This window comes from Stegostoma tigrinum, chromosome 10, assembly GCF_030684315.1.
Source record: "Stegostoma tigrinum isolate sSteTig4 chromosome 10, sSteTig4.hap1, whole genome shotgun sequence".
Taxonomy (NCBI): domain Eukaryota; kingdom Metazoa; phylum Chordata; class Chondrichthyes; order Orectolobiformes; family Stegostomatidae; genus Stegostoma; species Stegostoma tigrinum.
In genome coordinates this window covers 41,492,099-41,506,828 of record NC_081363.1, presented here as the reverse complement: position 1 = coordinate 41,506,828, position 14,730 = coordinate 41,492,099, and the positions used below count along the sequence as shown (strand labels likewise).

At 41.3% G+C, this 14,730-nt stretch overlaps 1 protein-coding gene across 3 annotated transcripts in view; it reads right to left on the bottom strand.

Moving 5' to 3' along the window:
• kif26ab (kinesin family member 26Ab) overlaps positions 1–14,730 on the bottom strand; it is a 220,319-nt gene that overhangs the window by 38,470 nt on the left and 167,119 nt on the right. For all 3 annotated transcript variants that reach the window (XM_048538072.2, XM_048538073.2, XM_048538075.2), the window contains 5 exons: positions 11,495–11,707; positions 11,261–11,354; positions 1,300–1,562; positions 855–1,038; positions 467–626 (listed from right to left, as the gene is read on the bottom strand). In XM_048538072.2, the coding sequence (XP_048394029.1) occupies positions 467–626; positions 855–1,038; positions 1,300–1,562; positions 11,261–11,354; positions 11,495–11,707 (914 nt within the window). The remainder of the gene's footprint in view (positions 1–466; positions 627–854; positions 1,039–1,299; positions 1,563–11,260; positions 11,355–11,494; positions 11,708–14,730) is intronic.

The window sequence follows — 14,730 nt, the reverse complement described above, 5'->3', positions numbered from 1 at the left end:
CTGTTCCTCAATCCACAAAACTCATTTTAAAAGAATGTATTTTCAAAGCTGTGGCATCCTTACCAGCTGGTCAACTGGCAGACTTACTGAGTCCTTTATCCCACCCTATATTCTCTGCAAAAGATGGGTAAAGATGACCCCAAACCACCCCCCCCCCCCACTGCCCCCCCCCCCCCCCAAAGGTCATCCAGGGAACATAGCTGTGAGACTGGGATATAGTTTAACTGGTACTGGCCTATCTTGTGGCTATTTTGGTTAAAGTCCACCAAAGTTACTGCTGATTTTAAGCTTTCAAATATTTTTTTAAAAAGATGAGAAAGGGGCTTTAGATACAAAAAATGCAAGAAGTTTCTGACTTTATAAATGCGAATTATTTTTACATCATGGTCATCTCTTACATCTTCATTCCTGCATCAAAATACTTCATTGAACAGTTCCCATATAATTCATCATACACATTACTTACTTGTATGGCACGTGTTTAGCACCATTAACCAACGCCAAAATGACGTTGCCTAGCGCTGAAAGTGATAGACAGAGGCCACCACCGGCATCCCGGCTCTTGCTTAACACCTTCTCACAGCTCCCCAGGTCAACCAAGTGTAAACGACTACGTCCTCCTGACACTGCAAAAGGACAGTAAGACACACAAAGCCACTCAGAGATTCTGAATTTATTCAACTCACAGACACAATGAACGCAACAAGCTAGTGCCAGTATTAAATATTAATGATAAGCAAATTGTGAAGTTTTCCGAGAAAACAGATAGTGACCACAATTACTCATTTTACATTTTTAAATCTGTGAAACAGTTGAGCAGAACAGATGCATTTTGCAAATCACAGCGAACATACTTCCCCCTTTGCCACTCTTCTCCATTCGATATTGGTAAATGTGAAGGGTAAAGAGCATATGGGAGTTTCTTCTCTCTTCCTCATCACAATCTGGCCTACTGGTCCTTCTGGAGGCTATTGCCACATCAAGGAAATAGGCGGCTTTTTCTGCCGTAGGGGCTCTCAGCTCACTTTGATTTTGAAGCTGCATATGAAGAGAAATATATTGCTAATTGGGAGAGGATTGCATTTCTGTTCAACAGATTAACTCTCTGGGGCAATTAGTAATAAAATATGTGTGCCAAGGGAGCAAAGATGAAAAAAAAACACGCCAAAAAAGAGTGGCAGTGATATTTTAAATGCGGTTAGAATGTTTCAAACAACCTTCAATGCACAAAGCAGTGAGTAGACAAAGACATATCAATTTACTTGAAAACAGTACAACAAATCATTGTGATAAAAATACCTGAGTTCCACAGATCGGATCTTCCCTGAGATAGACACCAGGAGACTGGCCATCCTGAAGGCTGCCAGTGGCCACTTCAGATAACAAGTCCCGAAGGTTTTCATCCTTGCCCCAAATCTCCACAGCGGATACCCTGACTGAGAATCGAGTGCCGGTTTTCTCCTTGCGTTCATTTATTAGTTTGAAAAGCCAGGATATTGCACAGGGAATAACACCAAGATGTTGTGTTGAATTGTCTTTTCCAATCATAGTATATGTTTTCCCTGGAATTAAGATTTAAGTTTGAATGTTAGGCTGTTTCAGTTTCTTCAGTGGTTTGCATAAATATGGACAGCAAATGCAACATTTTGCAGTCTGGATCTGCAATGCTGGTGCAGCACTGTATGCACTAAAGATACACCAGCAGCATCCACCTTTTAAACAGCACACCATCAGACATCCTAGAATCCAAACAAGCTGACCAGCAGCATGGTAGATCCAGGGAATCCAGTGCGGTTTGATGGTAAAGGCCCCCAGAGTAGCAGTTGCTAACATATGCCACGTGCACCCCAAAGAAACATTTCAGTTCCTCTTGATCTCACAGAGAAACTTTTAAAGCGATAAAGTATCATCTTCATTGATTATATTGTAAGTTAAACCCACGTCTGCACAATACACTCTCCTTCCTGTAATCTCCCAAAAATATCTGTACGTCAAGAGGATCCCCTTATGCATCTTAAAATGATTTACGTAAACAGTGGCAGCCAAACTGGGAGCAGAAATGAGTTGGTTCACTATGTTCCATGATTTCCGGAGAGCTACCATTATATTTCTAAGTGGCAAACATAATTAGTGAGAACCTTCCTCAGTGTCTTAGTGGTTGGTGCTCACGCTACAAAAGACATACATGGATAAGTACAGTATCCCACTGTTTGCCCACTCATTTATCCATGGTAGTATTGTGTTTCTGAATATTTTGCTATTTAAAAAGTGTTGTAAAGGTCAAACAGACCATTCTTAATTCTTGTATGTTTACATGCAATGTGATTGTTCACAAGATTATATGTGCCATGCTCTGATAGTTTCTCAGATGTCACCTCCAGCTACATAAGTAAGTTGCTTATTAGTGCAGGCCAATGTGATCCCCATCAAAATACTGATTGAGCTACTTTGATGTGAGGTATCAGTAAAAGAAGCTCAACTAATACTATAAAAGGCAACATCACTGGTCAAGTGATACTTAAATTAAAATTTGATACATGTAATCCTATCAGTCAGAATGGTAAAGGTAATTTTTCTTTTTAATGAGCCAGCATAAAAGATACCGAGTGAAATTTAAAACCATACCTATAGGAGGGGCAGGGGGAAGGCATGTGGTTATCAGGTAAAGATCTTGTGCATTATCATCTCAAGCCCAGGGCAGGAAGGCTTGTCAGCAGCCTATTTGCTGGAGGCCACTTAATGCCCTGAAATGGTAGCCAAACAGCAATGACTAGAGAACTCATAATCCCTGAAAAGCACACAGTAAACCTGGCCTGGTTAGGTTTAATCAGTGACCGGTGAAGGGGGTCCCTCATTCACAGACAAACAGAGTCAAATTGAAGGACTCAGCATCAGGAAGAGGGAGTCCTGAATGGATGACAGACCTCTGGCCTTTGTCTGAACATCCCACCCTCAACCATCAACCACTGCTACATCCCAACCTATGATTTCATCCGTCTCACACTCATCTATATTTAAGAATCCAGGAGCAATCCCTCCTCTTGGCTGCTCTGATTGGGCAGCAGTTCTAGGATTTCCATCCTCCTAAGGTTTTGATCTGACAGGAGGCTCATTCTCATCAGGTCAGTACTGGATTTAAATTAAATCATTCCAAGTTTCCTGGAGAAGAGTGATGTAGAACTTGTGCCAGTGGTCAAGGCCTTTATTGCCCACATTAACTCCTGGTTACCAGTTGTTTTTGACTGCTTTGTAAACATGGCAAAGACCTAGTGCTACAAGCTGAACTCTTCCAGACTGATGTTTGGGTGTGCTCCAATTGGTTTTGCTACAGACTTGTTAAATCGATCTATTTGCAGAATAAACTCTCAACTCTTCTCAGAATGTTCTCTCAATATTAATATGGCATTTTTGCATACATCTTTTCAGTTTTCACTGTCAGACATTGGCAAATGTTCAGAAGTATGAGGCTGAAGCAAACACAGGACCACAGAAAGAACCTGAGGAATTCATATGACATTTCAATTTATCTTCAAAAATTAGGCATAACTTGTGCTTACACAGCACCTGTACCAGATAAAAATATCCAAAGGAATTTCACCAAAATTGGCATCAAGCCAAAGCTGACGTGAGGAAACATGAGTAAAATCAAAGAAGGAGGATATAAAGAGAGTGTTAGAAGAAAAAAAAGAGTAAAATGAAGGCTCAAAGAAATTGAGGGAATTAATTGTAGGCTTTCAAAGAGTAAGGCTTAGATGAGACATTGACTCTTTCCAAAATGCGGCGTTAGGAATTTAAGCCACTATTCCATAGATTAGAATGATCCCTCATTGTAGTCCTTGAAGGCTACAGAAAGAGCAGCAAAAGGCAGAAAACTAAACTAGTTTGCCATGCCAAACTTCCCTGCCATAACTTGTGGGCAACTAGTGCGTTACAGAAGTTACTGGTTGTGCCTAGGGGGCAGTGGCAAGATAATCCAAGGTCAATAAAAGAAAGGTCACAGTTTCCATAAACAATGAAGTTGTTTTGAAATGTGGCTAGTGCTATTCTGCCACTTGACAATAAAGGTCCTATACAACAATAATAAGAGTAGAAATTGCTGAAGAAATCTAGCATGTCTGGCAGCATCTGTGGAGAAAGGAAACAAAGTCAGCATTGCACAGTAGCTCAGTGGTTAGCACTGCTGCCCCACAGTGCCATGGACCCAAGTTCAATTCCAGCCTCAGGTGACTGTCTGTGTGGAGGTTGCATACTGTCTGCATGGGTTTCCTCTGAGTGCTCCAGTTTCCTTCCACTGTGCAGAGTAGGTAGATTGGCCATGCTAAATTGCCCGTAGTGCCCAGGGATGTTTGGATTAGGTGGGTCAGACATGGGAAATATAGGGGAATGGGTGTGGATGGGATGCCTCGTGGAGGGGTGGTGTGGACTTGTTGGGCTGAATGGCCTGTTTCCAAACTGCAGGGATTCTATGATTTTGGGTCCAAAATGACTTTTCTTTGGAACCCAGAACAGCAATGTAGCAATGTCCTAATAATCTGGTTTGGTGATGTTTGCTAAGGAGTAAATATTGGTCAGGATACTCCCTTTCTTTCTTCACAGTAGTGCCATGGAGTCTTTTATATCTATCCAAGCAATCAACAGGGGCTTCATTTTAACATCACATTGAAAGAGGAAGTGACAATTCAATTTCCTCTTGTTACCATCAATATATCAGTACAATTTGGAGCCAGACAGTGATGGAAAATCAATGCAAAGAAAAATTATATTTTTGCACTATAACAAGGCCACAACTCATTTTACAAAGGCTCAGAACATTGTCTTTCTTAATCGGAATCAAAATCGTGATGACTTTAATTTGTTGAGAACTACATCTAAAAGTTTAATGCCCAACGGCAACTGGGCGTCCAGTTGAATTCCAAGAGCCTCTCTAAGAGCACTCACAAATAGCATCGCTCATTTGTCTTAGGGAGCAGAAGTTTCTTCTTTGCCTTTAACTTCCATCTAGCTTATAGAATATTTTTCCCAATTGCCAGCCTAGTTGATTTTTAACTCTGAATTTTTGTACGGACATACAGGGTCTCTGGTCAAAACCACCCTAATTCTGGAGGTGTCACTCCCAAAGCTGGCAAACATCATGTTGAGCAGGAAGGGAGTGGATAACTGGGGATAGATTGTCAATAGCAAAGTGTATGGCAGCAACTGCACATGTTAAGATGGAGCAGCGAATGATTTTACAATATGGTGTTACCACAGTAGACTACGTATCAGTTTACAGGTAGACGGATAGCTCCAAATGTTTCTGGCATTTTTCAACTGGGCCTATTGGTACAAATGTTTGTTTTTATAATGGGTTATATAGGTAAAAGAGATTAAATATAGTGTATAGGGGAGAAGGAAAGTTGACGTTTCGGGTCGGGACCCAAAACTTCAACTTTCCTGCTGTTCTGATGCTGCCTGGCCTGCTGTGTTGTGTCTGACTCCAGCATCTGCAGTTCTTACGATCTCTAAACATAGTGTATAGGTTTTTAATCAATTGGAGAAGTTTATTTTATTCATTGATAGTGATTGAGGACTTTGTCTTACTTAATTTAGAAGTTGAAGAGTTGAGGGCTGATTTTCATTTTAATATTTTTATAATAGCTGCAGCAAATTCCCGCAGCACTGAAATGTGTCTTTTTAAAAGCCACTGCCACATACAGTTACCCTTGTACAACTTCAGCAAGGTTGTTTGACTGTGATTTCTATAGTCAGTTCATCGTGGAATATTTCACTAAGAGGAATTTGGATCATCAGTTTGCCACCCAAGAAGAAGTTTCTTTAAACAGGAAGCAACCAATGTGATGATCCGTAATGAAGTTGGGAATTTTGGAGAATACGTGGAACTCTGGCACCAATAATTGAGATAGGGTTCCATAGGAACTGGTTCTAAAACTGCTTCATGTTCCCTGCACCAGCGGTTGTCAAATTTCATGCTACTTCAGGGAATTTAAGTGCATTACCACAACTCTCATTCAACATAACTAAACAGCCCAAGGCAATCATAAGAGACTTATCAGTCAAAATAAGACATAAAGGAGAAATAGAGAAATTCAAAGAGGGATTTTCAGAACTAAGGGCCTAGATAACTGATGGTTCACTGTTTCAGTTGAAATTATCGAGCTTGGCAATTTTTTAAGACGTGCCCATTATAAAGTTAAAAAAAAGTTATGCAACTAGTGCATGGATCTATGCAATTCCACATTGATTTTCTGAGCAAAATATGAACTCCCTTTTCCTGGTTTTTATGTTTTGTCCACTGTCAGGTGGGAGGTAGTTGGGAGGCTCCTGCAGAAATCTCCTCCCCCAGATCCCTATAAAGGGAATTATACTTACCTATCGCAGGGTTATAGAGTCAGACAACATGAAAACAGATCCTTCGGTCCACCCCATCTGTGCCGAACAGATATCTCAATCTGACCTAGTTCCATTTGCCTGCATTTGGCCCATAACCCTCTAAATCCTTCCTATTCATATACCCAACCAGATGCCTCTTAGATGTTGTAATTCTACCCACCTCTACCACTTTCTCACTGCTAATTCCGCACACACAGTATCCTTTACATGAAAAGTTACCCCTCAGGTCGTTTTCAAATATTTACCCCCTCATCTTCTACCTATGCCCTTAATTTTGTTCTCCCCTACCCTTGGAAAATACCTTGGCTATTCACCCTATCCATGCCCCTCATGAATTTATAAAGTTCACCCCTCAGCCTCTGATGATCCAGTGAAGAAAGCTCCAGCCTATTCAGCCTCTCCTTATAACTCGAACTCAATCCCAGCAACATCCTTGTAAATCCTTTCTGCACCCTCTCACATTTAACAACATCCTTCCTATAGAAGGACAAACATAATGTGCGTAGTATTCTAGTAGTGGTCTCAATATTTCCTGTACAGTCAAAACATGACAACCCAATTCCTATTCCTGTCTGCCTGAGATTCCACTTTCAAGGAATTATGTACCTGAACCCCAAGGTCTCTTTGTTCAGCAATGCTCCCAGGGCCCTGTCATTAACTGTATAAGTCCTGCCCTGGTTTGCCTTACCAAATGCAACACTTCACATTTATCTAAATTAAACTCCATCTGTCACTCATTGGCTCATCGGCCCATCTGATCAAGGTCCCATTGTAACTCTTCTTTACTATCTATTATACTGCCTATTCTGGCATCATCTGCAAAGTTGCTAACCATGCCTCCTATATTCACATTCACATCATTTATATAAATGACAAAAAGCAATGGACTCAGCATTGATCCTTGTGGCACCCTGCCAGTCACAGGCCTCCAGTCTGAAAAGCAACCGACTACCACCACCCTCTGTCTCCTATCTTCAAGCCAATTTTGTATCCAAATGGCTAGCTCCCCTAGATCCCATATGACCTAACCTTACTAACCAATCTACCATACAGAACCTTGTCTAACACTTTGTTGAAGTCCTTATAGACAACATCTACCGCTCTCCCTTCAACCTCTTTGTCAGCTCTTCAAAAAGCTTAATCAAGTTAGTGAGACACGATCTCCCATGCACAAAGCCACATTGACTCTCCCTAAGCAGTCCTTGCCTTTGCAAATGCACATAAATCCTGTCCCTCCAAATCCCCTCCAACATCTTACCCACTCCGATGTATCCTTTAGTGAGCAGAAAAAAATGTACAAAAACAACTGTCATTGACAGCTAAAACATATTGCTGAACATTTTTCGATGCCCTCTTAATTATAGAATCCCACACATCAAAAATGTGCAGAGTAGGGCTCACTTTGCTGAACAGCCTGCAATGGATGTGCATGAATGGATTAAACTTTATGCATCCAGCATACACAGCCTTTGGTCATACCACTTGGAACATCGGGAAATTATAGATCTAGGATGACAAAGTGTGGGGCTGGATGAACACAGCAGGCCAAGCAGCATCTCAGGAGCACAAAAGCTGATGTTTCGGGCTTAGAACCTTCATCAGAAAAGGGGGATGGGGAGAGGGTTCTGAAATAAATAGGGAGAGAGGGGGAGGCAGACTGAAGATGGATGGAGGAGAAGACAGGTGGAGAGAAGAGTATAGGTGAGGAGGTAGGGAGGGGATAGGTCAGTCAGGAAGGACTGACAGGTCAAGGAGGCAGGGTGAGATTAGTAGGTGGGAAATCCCGCCTCCTTGACATGTCCATCCTCCCCGGAATGACTTATCCCCTCCCTACCTCCCCACCTATACTCTCCTCTCCACTTATCTTCTCCTCCATCCATCTTCAGTCTGCCTCCCCCTCTCTCCCTATTTATTTCAGAACCCTCTCCCCATCCCCCTCTCTGATGAAGAGTCTAAGCCCGAAACATCAGCTTTTGTGCTCATGAGATGCTCCTTGGCCTGTTGTGTTCATCCAGCCTCACACTTTGTTAACTTGGATTCTCCAGCATCTGCAGTTCCCATTATCTCTGATTATGGATCTAGTTCAGGTTTTAACAGTCCAATAATGTAATCTTGGCCCCAATCTAAATTTAATGAAGAATCTCATGAACCAACTGTTATAAGGACCAGTCAGTCCTGAGCAGGCACACTCAATACTCCTAAAAATGACAATGACAGTCAGTGCAAATCCATTGGGAATACATCAATTAGAATCCCGCTATCCTGTAATCCTCTTGCCTACACATACAAATGTATGAATTAGCAGCAGAAATGGGCAATTCAGCCCCTCAGGCCTGCTCCAACATTCAAGAAGATCATGTTTGCATTTTGAATTCCACATTCCTATCTACCCATGACAACTTTTGATTCCCCTAACTAACAAGCATCTATTTTTCTTTAAGAATATTTACTAACCCCCTTTCACCACCTTCTGAAGTTCAGAATTCCAAAGTCCCAACACTCAAAAAAGCTTTCACCTCATCTCTGTCCAAAAAGAGCAATGTCTAATTTGTAAAGAGTGCCCTCTGGGTCAGGACTCACCAACAAGTGGAAACATCCTTTCCATATCCACCTTACCAAGATTGTTGAGGATCTCACTGACTTCAGTAAAGTTAACCCTCACAAGCCCAGTCTGTCCAACCTTCCTCATGAGACAGCCTTCTCATATCAGGTATCAATCTAATAAAACTAGAACACAGATCCCATTGATGGTCAGGGGGATTTTGATATAATTAAAATGATTTTTATGTTTAAAACTTTGAAGTTGAAATCGCAAATTTAATCATTTATCCATCTTGAATTAGTTATTTCTATGTAATTTGCAATTCTAGGAAGTAAAATGATTGAATTTATATTGTATTTTCAACATAGTCAAAAGAGATGTGTGAAGGGTGCTGAGGGACAGGACATGAATTAAGCAGAGGAGGAAGCTAATGGCGGGCACAGAGATAATGGTGCATGAGGCAAAAAAAACTATTTCTCTATCTACAAATAAAAAGTGGAATCAGTTAGACAAATAAGTACCAGCAATATTAGAGAGGCACGTGGTCAATTCACTCCAAGTCTGTGGAGACATCAATGAACAGTGAAAGAGTCAATCTATTATATTCATAGTCATAGACAATGCCATGTATGACCTAATAAGGGCCAGTTCAGTGCTGTGGCAAAAATAAGATCCTAATTGGAGAAGTTCCAGCATAGGATGAGTGAAAGTTGACCACCTATTTGGAAGGACACAAGTTCCTCGATGAGGAAAGGGTAATTGGTAGTAGGCTGTATAGAGGGTGACATTTTTGGCAAGAGGTAATGATAGCTCCTATTTCTAATGTCAGCATGCAAGAAGGAAGGCTGAGTGGTCAAGAGTTGAGTGGAAAACAGATTGAAGGGACAAGGTGCTGGCATCCATGGATTTATGGTTCGAAGGCAACATATGATGAGAGGTAAGAGAGACATTGGAGAAAGGTGAGAGTTTAAGTCCATGACATGGGCTGCCTAGGGGATGTCTGTCATAGTCGTCAAGGAAAGGCAAGGAAACCCGGTGAACAAAGGTTTCAATCTTGGTGACAAAGACATCACCGAACCTTTTGGGCTAATTGGAAGGTGGAAGTGATGGGATGAAGTGTGTAATGTGCAATTCATTATGGAGTGAGAATTCTGGGAGTTACTTTGCTTCCGAGGTTGAGTTTGAAGTAGTGAGTCATTTTAGCAAGGGTTTTTCAGAACTGGAAACATTTCACATGTCTTGTGGAGATATGGCGATGCTTGGTTAAACCTGTGCTCAGATCGGTGTCTTTTGGAGTTTGGGGAGTATTTAGGTCCATACCAGGATTAACAAACAGGGTGATGATGATAATAAAGATTTCACTAAGGAAGAAGATATCAAGTGAGGAGACAGAAGAATAGCTGAATGAATTGATTGCTGCAGAATGTTGTGAAGAAAGGACGCCACTGACTAAGTTTGACAGTGTTGCTTTAAGTGACTTGGGACAAGAGTGTTTCTTTTCCTCCAGGTCTGAATGTGAAAGAAGTGAGATTGGAAGAGAAATATCTCTGTAGTTGGTAAACATTACAAGGAAGTAATCTGTTCCAAAGAAGGGTCACTGGAACCAAAATGTTAACCCTGCTTTCTCTCCAGAGATGCTACCAGACCTGCCAAGCTTCTCCAGCTATTTGTTTTGTTTCAAATTTCTGGCATCCACAGTTCTTTGTTTTATTGTATGGAAGTAATCATAGAATCCTTACATGAGAAAAGAGGCCATTCAGCCAATGAATCTGCACCAGCCCTTCAGACAGCATCCCAGCCAGACCCTGGCTCTACTTTATCCCTGTAACCTGTATTTCCCAGGGCTAATCCCTCGAGCCTACACATTCCTGGACACCAACGGGCAATTTACCGTGATCAATCCACCTAACCGGCACATCTTTCGACTGCGGGAGGAAACTGGAGCACACACACAGGGAGAATGTGCAAACTCCACACAGACAGTCAAAGGCTCGAATCAATGCTGGGGCCCTGACACAGTGCTGACCACTGAGCCACCGTGCTGCCCGGAATCTGAGTAACTGAAAAGAAAACTTTTATTGATTTTTGATTTAAACGCAAATCTGTGGAAAAATGGAAAATCTATTTTGACTGTTGAATTTTAAATCTTCACACTGTCTTACAAACATGTCAAAAATTGAGTTAAAAGCAGAACTTTAAAGTCTACAAAGTAGTTGAAAAGAAAATTCTGACCAAGTCACATGCTTTCAGGTTTATTGTTGCAAAAGCTGGCAGCATGTAATTACCAGTCTGACATTGTAATTAACAGTAACAAATTTAGGAGCTTACCAAGCTTGACGTGACCAAAGCAAAATATGCATCCATCAGCACCATTCACAACGGACTGAATTACTTCTGCCACTGTTCCTGAGCAGACCTCAGCCTAGGAATATTAAGACAAATGAAGAAAGCACATAAACTAATTTCTGTGGGCGGACGAATGAAAGCAAAAAAAAATACGATACTAATACAAGTGAATAAATAGTAATTAATTTAATCGCTGTCTTTTGTCGTCCCACTCACTTGTGAGGCATCTTGGGTAAAAACTGCATCAAATGCAAACATTTTTGGAGCAGCAACAGCTGGGGCTCGTCTGTGGGCAGAACCAAAATGACCACTCACTGACGGGTCGTAAAGAGTTATCTGTTTTTTGCGGGAGTCTACTTTCAGAAAAGACATCGACTCTGATGTATCATTTGCTCCTTGGGAAGGACAAATCCGTACCATTACCTTCACCTGAAAGGAAATCAAAACAATCACATTAGTTCACAAAAATCAGCATTGGACAATACATTCTTTCAACGTTCTCTTTACACGCCAATCAACAATTAAAATTATTCCAACATTTTAATGTCATTCCTCTACCAGCACAAAGTTATAAAGCATGAAGTCCAGATAAAGGACTAATTTGCCACACATCACTGGGGTATCAACTCCCAAAAACATGGACAGACAGTTTCAAATACTTCACACATAAGAAATATTTTATACTTCATGTAATCTAAATATTATACATGAAAGGTAAGTGTGTTAAGTTTCCAAAGTACAATTTGTTCTTTTTGCAGAACGTGAAGAAAAAGAGCAGTGAGGCTCTAGCAAGCATTCATTAGAGCACCTAGCATCGTAAGTAGTGCATGAATCATTCAGCAATCTAGACACACTCACATCACAGCCACAATGCAGTGGCATAGTTGAAACATCATAAGGCCGATGAAGGGAAGACAGTCAGTGATTGCTAAGGGACAACATATGAAGATTGAAATACCATATGCTAAATGGCCCTTTTGTCTTTCCCCAAAATAAATATCTCCAAAGTGTCTGCTTTTCAAAAGTGTCTGTTAGAACTTTTGTTCATTGTTGTGGGGATATTTGTGTCTGTAGTCTGCCATTAAAAGAAGCAATATTTGTAACAATGGCAATTGTGGCTGCAATTGTGACCACTTACGCAGATCATAAACACTTATCAACGGTATCAATGCTGCTGTCAAGTCCAACATCCGAAAAGTGATCAAGGCTGATTTTCACTTTGTCAAACCATGCATACAATTAACAGGGTGGGGCTGAAAAGCCTCATCCACACGAACAGTGCAGTACTCAGACTGATCATTGTACAAAGCACAGAAACTTTTAAGTGACAATAATGAAGACAGTGGTAATAATGGCCAGTTAATTAATAATATAGCATCCCTCTAAGGTCCCTCGCATCACAGATTCCAGACTTCAATCAATTTGATTCATTCTACAGGATGTCAATAAATGATTGGAAGCATGGGAAAGGCTATGGGCCCAGCAATAGTACTGAAGACTTGTGCTCTGAACTAAGCTGTATCCCTGGCTAAATTGTTCCAGCATAGCTACAACACTGGCATCTAAGCTAGCAAAGTGGAAAATTGCTCACATGTGTCCCAATAGCAAAAAGCAGGACAACTCCAACGCAGCCGATTACAACCCTTTCAGTTCGTCTTGATCATTGGCCAAGATCTATGTCTCGAGGGTACTTACTTACATACAGTACTCCAGCAAAGCTCAATGCAGCTGTAAGAACAATATCTCATTTACAGTTTGGAAACCCTGTAACCTTCAGGGCTCAAGATTGAGTTCAATAATTTTAGGGCCTGAGCACCTTTTATGTCTTTACCCAAGCCTCCATAAACCAGGCCCTGGTATCATGTGGACTGCAAACTCAACCAAACCATCCTCAGCTACTAACAATCCCCATTAGTAGCTATTCATTCTCCTCGGCTAACCTTTATCCACTCCTTAGTCTGTCCAACTGTTTTCTCTTTCTCATCTCCATCGAGTCTTCACGCTTTCAGCCTCTGCCCAACCCTTCTCTAGCATATACACTAACCAAGCTACAATCAGTTCTGATGAGGGGTCACCTGACCCAAATGTTAACTCTGCTTTCTCTCCACAGATGCTGCCTAATCTCCTGATTTTTACCAGCAATTCTTGATTTTGTTATTGAGTAGTCACTTGATGAATTAAACTTCAATCAATTGTAATGCATTTTGCAGTTTCATCATGAGGGAACAGAACAGCATAGACCATCTTCCAAATACTACACAACACAATGATGTAACTGCCATTGTCTGAATCTACTTTTAATATTACAAAGTTAAACCAGATGAAAGCGGAACATATTGGGAGCTCCTACTAGTGAGTGTATCATACTGGATCCAAACTGCAGTAATTCATCCCAATCTTGTATGACTTGATAATTATTTCTCAAAACTTTTACCTATTTTCCTAATCAACCTGTTCAGAAAAGTTATTACACGTCTCTGGAGCAGGTGTGAAATAACTCAACAGTGGCCAGTATCCTGTTACCAAGTCACCATTTAATTACATATGGAGAGTCCTTGACACTGATCCAGCTTCCTCAGAGCCAGCTCTCAGAGGGAACAGGATGTCTGACACTCCTGTTCTCATCCATCAGCCAGGGTTCTCTGATTGACGCTGGACCAGATTGGGACCAGCCTCAGTCAGGGAACTCATATTCTATATGTCCACTTAGCTGACTTCATCACAATCACCGCAGGTGGGACTTGAAACCACACCTCCCAGTTCAGGGGGAGAGACTCTAACTCTGCACCACAAGAGCCATTTTTAAAAAAAATTTAAACTATTTTTCTGAACTGCGTGTTCAGAGATGTTATTACATACCTCTGGATCAGATAGGGCTTGAACCTGGGACTTCCTGGTTTAAAAGTAGGGACACTACCACAACAGCCTCTAGTTTGAAGAAGCGAGGCTCTGCCCCTGGATGAGTGCATTTCCAGTATCTGCAATTCTTTGGGTCTTTTTTTGAAAAACTTTATCATCAGGCAGGGTTCAGATGTCATTTACATACAGAAAGGACAGCAAGGGTTTTTCTTTAAGTCACCTACAGAAGTGTTGGTAGGCTTATAATGGCAATACTGCGGTGCCACCACGGGAGCTGGTGGCCTAGTGGTAATGTCACTGGCCTAATAATCCAGAGGCCCAGGCTAATTATCTGGTACATATGTTTGAATTGCACCATGGCAGATAGTGAAGGTTGAAACCAAAAATATCCCGAATTAAAAGCTAAATAAAAACCAAAAGAACTGTGGATCTGTAAAGCAGGAACAAAAGCAAAGTCGCTGGAAAAGCTCGGCAGGTCTGGCAGCATCTGTGGAGGAGAAAACAGCGTTAACGTTCTAGGTCCGGTGACCCGAGGAACGGTCTGAGGAAGGGTTCTGAGGAAGAGTCACTGGACCCAAAACATTAACTCTGGT